At 32.2% G+C, this 7,457-nt stretch overlaps 2 protein-coding genes across 2 annotated transcripts; one reads left to right on the plus strand and one right to left on the minus strand.

Annotated features, from left to right (window-relative positions):
* Positions 1 to 816: 816 nt before the first annotated feature.
* Positions 817 to 4,278, minus strand: LOTGIDRAFT_107327 (hypothetical protein; the record flags this gene model as incomplete). Its single annotated transcript, XM_009063941.1, has 6 exons — positions 817 to 889; positions 1,220 to 1,338; positions 1,549 to 1,657; positions 1,974 to 2,076; positions 3,276 to 3,363; positions 4,177 to 4,278. 6 exons carry the CDS (start codon positions 4,276 to 4,278, stop codon positions 817 to 819), a joined length of 594 nt encoding a protein of 197 aa, XP_009062189.1.
* Positions 4,279 to 4,880: 602 nt separating this feature from the next.
* Positions 4,881 to 6,445, plus strand: LOTGIDRAFT_210645 (hypothetical protein). The gene is made up of 2 exons (XM_009063942.1): positions 4,881 to 4,958; positions 5,690 to 6,445. The coding sequence occupies exon 2, from the start codon at positions 5,733 to 5,735 to the stop codon at positions 6,423 to 6,425; it is 693 nt and encodes a 230-aa protein (XP_009062190.1). The 5' UTR covers positions 4,881 to 4,958; positions 5,690 to 5,732; the 3' UTR covers positions 6,426 to 6,445.
* The last annotated feature ends 1,012 nt before the right edge of the window (positions 6,446 to 7,457 follow it).

Here is a 7,457-nt window from a genome sequence, read left to right on the forward strand (position 1 = left end):
TTATTGTAAGATTGTAGTGCATTCAATAACAAATAAATATGATTATATACAATGACATAGTTTACAGTATTACTTACAAATAACATCAGAGAAAACAAAACATTTTCTTTCATGCACAGGAGAATTTTCTTATCAATTTGACCCTAACCCATTCTTTTTTTATAATTTTTGAAACTTTTTTTGACTATTGGATATGAGTTGCTCTCATGTCTCCATTATGTCAAAATACTGTTACGTCTTTTTCAAAAGTATTTTTTATAAAAAAGCACTAAAGATTTAGCACTAAATATTCTCAAACAAACAGTATCATATAGGAGTTTATCCAAAGCTAGTTTCCAATTCAAGTTTTCCTATTTTGGAGCTGTAGAAATTTTGAAGTAGAATTTTCCATTTAAAAAAACGAAAAAAAACGTGAATACTGTCAAAAATTTGGCGTAGATATTTATTTTGATACCCCATTTGACTAATTATTTACCTTGAAATTGGTTTATTCATTCATTTCTGTACATCAATAGCTTACTTCTGATTGGTCAAACTAAGTAAATTGCAATGGAACCAAACATGATTTGAAATCATATATCCCCATAGGGACGACTGAGTTTGAAATGAGAGTAAATCCCAATATGAATGATTCATTGCATAAGAATTTGTAAATTGACCAGGATAATTAAACTAGGTACATAATGAAAACCCTTGGTATTATACATAGTACTAGACTTGACCATATAAACAATGCTCAACACTGCCTTGTAGTTGAAATCCAAATTATTATGAACAAAAATCATAGAGTAAAAAGCTGCAAGTAATGAAGGGCTGTCACAGTATCAAACATTTTTTACTTTTCTTTTTAGATTCTTTTGCTGGTGGTCTTTCATCTGCTTGGAATTTTCTGGAGAAGAACAAACAGATTTTTAACTAACTAACTGTGTAAAAGGACGTAAACTAAATCTTACATCAGGGCAAATGATTCATTTTGTCAAGGCAGAAATGTCCTAAAGATTCAGTTTCTATGCCACATAAGAAATACTAATACAGAAATAAGCTATTTAAGACAATACATGACCCATTATGTATCTAATGCCACTCTGTCTCTGCATTTGTCTACTTCAATCCAGAGAGTCTACATAGTCATAGTTTACCTGGTATAACTGTTTTACCAAACTTTAAATATCAATATCGTAACATTACAGAACTAATTTAAAATCAATAACCTATATACCTGATTATCCTTACTAATTCATAAAATGCTTGATCAACATTGGATCGTATTTTGGCACTAGCTTCAATATAACTAATCTTTAAACTTCTAGCTAATTCCTCTCCTTCTTCTCGTGTTACCTATAAAATAAACAGTAAAACATTCATATCAGCTTTTAACTCTTTCAAACCTAGTATGTTTACTGGCCATACACGTACGCAATATATAAGCTACATGAGCAGTCAGTAGGGACAACATTAACGACATATGCTTTTACTTATTTTACTTGAAGTTCAGGGTATAATCAAGGTATTCAAGGGAAAGAGAGCAAAGTTGTAACACAAACTCACCACTCTAGCAGAATCCAAATCTGATTTATTTGCAGCTAAAATCATAGGAAATTCATCTCTATCTTTCACTCGTAATATCTGTTTATGGAACTTAAATATTTCTTCAAAGCTGAAAATGTGACAGAAGAAATAAACTTTTAGGGACGGTTTTACTTGTATGCTTGTCACTAGTAATCAGTTTCACTTTGGGAAACTCAATGACAATTGCATAAAAAGGATATCCTCCCATTGGTTATTCTTATCACAATTTTTTGGGATACTTTTTCTATAAACAGAGCACCTTCATGCAAAACAATTCCATTTTGATGGATAGTATTAGCTTATTCATGATTTAGGTAAAGATATATACATGTATCCCCTTTGATAAATGGTAGTCAGTTTATGGCCTGCTATCACATCATTTGGACAGGAGAATAAACGATTACCTGCTTCTGTCAGTAACAGAATAAACTAATAAAAAACCTTCTCCAGATCTCATATACTGTTCTCTCATAGCACTAAACTCTTCTTGTCCTGCTGTATCTAATACTGAAAACATAAACATTACCTTTCTTATCTAAACAATGTCTATTTTTATCTTCATTCATAGCTCTGATATTTGATAATTCCAATTATTTTACCCAGTCCTAGTCCTAATATTTCATTTAATATGTACTCTAAACCATGGGTATTCGCTTGTTTCTATAAAACAGAGACATTTTATGACTTGCGAAAATGCTGGCAATCAATAAGTGATTTTTTGTGTATTATAGACATTAACAGCTTCTATTTTCAACACATTAGAAATTCTTAGATGTTCATGCATTGCTTTGACAAGTTGACATAGATATATATATATATATATACATATCATTGCCCCTTTAAAGCCAGGTTCCTGCAATTCCACAAAAATTGACATCATTGACTGACATCATCAAACACTTACTTTTAGTGGAATTGCACGAACAACAAACATCTGATTGAAAATTGGATCGGTGCAATTGAAGCTATCAGTGTCCCCGATACACATAAAAAAATTTAGAAAAGCTTTTTACAATCCCTTTAAAGTCCCTTCAAAACTATTGTTATATCATTTTTCCTGTTCACTTAGTTGAATATCTTTTATGAATTTAGGTACTGAAAATCTACAAAAGTCATGTTTTCTTATTTTTTTGCTTTACAAAATAAAACTATGGCTGTGATATTTCAGAGACAAAGACAGCTTTTTAATGGTGAATAAAAGTTCACTAGATCTCACTTCAAGACCACCCTTTTATAACAATGACAATTATACTCTGAGAATATGACATTTAAACAAATATCATAAAAGATATGTTTTATTTAGAAAACTATACAAACGACAATGCTCCAGTAACCTGCTGAATTCAATGTATGAAAATATTTAATATAAATAAATGTGTTAGTAGGCCTTAACAAAATTTCTAAATGAATAGTAATTATTTGTAGCAAAATATTAGTATCTAAATATTTGTAGCAAAGTCAGCTAATCATAAAAAAATTAGGAAATATTTATAGATATTTATATATATAATATCTCTTCAAACTATGACATGAGAAGAGTGTTACCACACATCAAAAAATGGCAGCAATTATCATAATTCCTACTGATCATTGTTTAATTATTCTAAATTTTTGACTACAGGTATGTCTTTTATAACCAAGAAAGCAATACACAAACGTTTATAGTTATTCTTAGCTCAATTAACAAGAGTCAAATAGTAACTTACTATCTAATCTGGCAACAACTTCATCAATAACACATTGTTTAGTGTATGAATCTTCTATAGTTGGGTCATAATCTGTTACAAAATATGACTGAAATACAAAAGAGACTTAATAAAATATGCTCTTCACTTAAGAGTCCCATTTGAAACATACATTTCTTACTTTTTTGCAAAATTGAGAATGATTTTGTTCCTAAGATTTTCCCCAAAATCTGTATTAATACTACAATTCAGTCATCATGCATTATGGGTAAAAATCGTGATTTACATTATCTGCAGGAATAACATAATGTGTGAAAAAAGTATAGAATATAATCATTATAAAAAATACTAATACTGCACAGAATTATACGAAAAAAAGGAAAACAAAGTAATAAAGGAACTTGGTTTACTTGATAAACTTTGTATGAATGTGATAATGCATATCAACCTGATGTGTATCATAAATATACAAAACCTCACAAATTGCCATCTAAAGGGAGATATTTTTAATTCATTTCTTGAGATAAGGCCTACAGCAGCATCTTGGAAAGTCTGCATGGCAAATTCAATTAGTCAACTTCCATTTTTTGAGTAAGTGGTTTCATATTTCATTTGAAAATACATAGGCTATTGAAGTATTGTGTAACCTACATTTGAAGGGCCTATTACTAAATCATAATTTATTGAACAAGTTTCCTTATTTCTTCCTTAATCCTTATGATAAAAAAAAAATACTAACAAAAAAATGATAAAAATTCCATCTAAAAAATATACATTCTTTACATAGCAATAAAAGCCATGTCAGAAAGTATGGGTGTGACAAAGAACAATTTGTTTACAATGAATTGTAACAAAATGAAACAATGCAGTATACTGTTACACAAAAGGATACTATTACATACAATGTACAACAATACAGTACCTGAATAAACTGAATGGTCAAAGCGCTTTTACCAACACCTCCCCCACCGACCACTACTAACTTATAGCTCTGGCTAAAACCAGAAGCATCGTTACGGGACATGGCTAATACCACACTAATCCAGCTAATTAACTAATCTCTCACTGCCCCATTATTCCGTCATTTTTTTTACCATTTTTTTCAAGAACATTACGGTACTTTCCGCTGTCGGTTCATTAAATTCACAAATGTTGCCTAAATAAGAAACGAAATATTGTTTTATACAATAAAAACAAATAACAATAGACACATATGGATATCATAAAACTCTGACCCAAATATATTTCCAAACCGGTAATGGGTTTATATTTCTCTTGCATAAATATCTAGTGCGAGTAAATAAAATTCTAAACGATATCTTGCACTTTGGCCGATTAAAGGGACGATATGCAAGTGCGCGATATAAGCATAAACTATTTTATCATACTTAAATCATTTAAAAACATTAATGACATTTAACCTCTCTTTAGCTAAGAGCATGTACATGTATTCAAAGATCTTTTGGCCTTAATGGCCCATGTGAAGAAAATACATTTTGCATGGACGGTTGTTCTTGTCAACAAAAATATCATAAATATGACATAGTGTCTCTTTAATTTATTTTAACAGGCCGAAGTAAGATAACGGGAGATAATCACCACTGTCATCAGCACTGTACCGAGCCTGCACTCAGCATGGTTATCGTGACCTGATTTTAAAACGGCATGCTACATCACTACATCTGAAATTTTGCAACAATTTGTGTATGTATAATGCAACATGTTTCTGTATTATTCAAACTTTTCTTGTAATATTATTTGCATATTTTTATAACCAACACTCAAAGAGATGCCAGTGGCTTTCAGGAAATGCACTGGCAACGACCGAAATCATATCTGCGTATGATCCGACAAATGGTTCGCGTTTCATAGGTAGGAATTTCTAAGAAGGGTGCCATTCCAGCAATGAATCAATGGATTTTTTTTACAAAAACAAATAATTTCGTAAATTTCGTTTTCTAATCAAATAGGTTGAATATGTACGATGCAGGATTTAGACAACTAACAATTCCTTCAATATTGGTGTCAAATCGGACAATAACAAATTAGACCTACTCTTGAAACTAAGATTTAATTTCTCCTTTCGGACTTTTCGCATCGTTCATTTTTCTTTCAAATTTCTTATTACATTGTCCTAGAAGTAAAGAGAAACTATTTGAATTCTGAATCTCCACTGAAATATTGATTATTGAGCAGCAGGTGGTTTACAATTTAAAATAGATGCTTATGACATTGACACCTCATAGCAGAAGTTTCACACACTAAAATTATCGCTAAAGTCGACTTCTGTCATTTTCAAATATCAATCTGCTCTTCCACCTCGGCGGTTAGTCGGAAAAACATGATTTTCACCGACTGACGGCGGCGGTAGGTCTAACGTAGCGACAGATTTCCCCCTTTCAGGCCTTCTAATCGCAATTTTTTTTCTGTTGTAGGAAAAACTATAATCTACAGAGGTACTCTGACTAAAATTCACTCATGGATCCCGAGCATTTAAACAGTAAAAATCAACAACACGACAAAGAACATCCCAGAAACCTGATTCCAGAACTTTGTCGACTATTTTATGATTTGGGTTGGGTTACAGGCACGGGTGGTGGTATAAGTATAAAATTGGGAGAAAAGATTTACATTGCCCCGTCTGGTGTCCAGAAGGAAAGAATTCAACCCGATGAGCTTTTTGTGCAGAATATTAAAGGCGTCGACATCGAAACGCCTCCTCCTGCCAAGAAATTGAAAAAGAGTCAATGCACGCCCCTCTTTATGTGTGCCTACACAGTGAGAAATGCTGGTGCAGTCATTCATTCTCATTCCAAATCGGCTGTAATGGCAACTCTACTGTATCCAGGTAAAGAATTCCGGATCACCCACATGGAGATGATTAAGGGGATTAGAAAGGACACCAATGGAGGGTATCTCCGGTTTGATGATATGTTGGTGGTTCCCATAATCGAAAATACAGCCGAGGAACGTGATTTGGAAACATCCTTAGCAAAAGCAATTGCCGAATACCCGGATACCTGCGCAGTATTGGTCAGACGGCACGGGTTCTATGTTTGGGGTCCGACATGGCAGAAAGCTAAATGTATGTGTGAATGTTATGATTATTTGTTTGATATTGCTGTTCAGATGAAAACTATCAATTTGAATCCCGAGAAAATTCCTGAATAAAGTTGATAGCATTGTTTCAATTTATTGTTTTATTACACGCCCATTTTTATAATGTGGTAGTATTGTATGTATGATCACCTCCGCTGTCCGTCCGTAAGACCACAAATGCATTTTGAGGGGAAAGAGGCTACATATTTGATCGGATTTTAAGGATGAAATATTCTGTCTTTTGTTCAAATTTTCGATGAATATTTTTTTAGTTATTGTCCATAATTTTGCCAAAATACGTCAAATTAGCTTGTGAACGCAATAATGTATATACAGTATGATTATTGATGACCAAAAATTGGCACAAATAAATATTATTTTTATACGCCCACATTATAATGTGATCGTATATTGTCGTCGCCCCTGTCGGACCGTCCGTCCACAATTGGCTTGTGAACACGCGATAAAAATTACAATTCTTATCTGATTTTAATGAAATTTAGTGTGAGAATTATATTGATGAGATCTTGGTCAAGTTCCAATTTGACGATTTTTCGATAAACGATTTTCGAGTTATTGCCCTTCACTTAGTAAAAACGCGTCATAATTTGTTTGTGAACACATTAGAGACTACAGTTCTTATCTGATTTAATGAAATTTGGTGTGATCATTTATTTTGATAAGATCTTGGTCAAGTTCTATACTATGACGATTTTTCGATGACTGTTTTTTTAGTTACGGCCCTTGACTTAGTAAAACGCATCAAAATGTGTTTGTAAACTCAATAGGGACTACAGTTTTCATCCGATTTAAATGAAATTATGCTTTATAATCAAATAAGACACTTTTGTGATTAGTGACGTCATCAAACATTTAGTTTTACTGGAATTGCAGGAAACACAGATGTTTGATTGAAAATTGGAATTGGTGCAAGTGCAAATGGACACTATCTGTGTTTATGTTCCCGATACACATAAAATTAAAAAAAAAACTTTTACAGTCCTTATAATCAAATTAATAGTATACATATCGGCCATTAGACAAGACTTGGGCATAAGTTACAAGCTAAAAAGTAATACAGTCATAATTCCTGTTGCACACACT

This window comes from Lottia gigantea, assembly GCF_000327385.1.
Source record: "Lottia gigantea unplaced genomic scaffold LOTGIsca_6, whole genome shotgun sequence".
In the NCBI taxonomy this organism is placed as follows: Eukaryota; Metazoa; Mollusca; class Gastropoda; family Lottiidae; genus Lottia; species Lottia gigantea.

What these genes read in the sequence shown, in the direction of transcription:
- LOTGIDRAFT_210645 (XM_009063942.1), top strand. Translation starts at nt 5,733, where the DNA reads ATGGATCCCGAGCATTTAAACAGTAAAAATCAACAACACGACAAAGAA.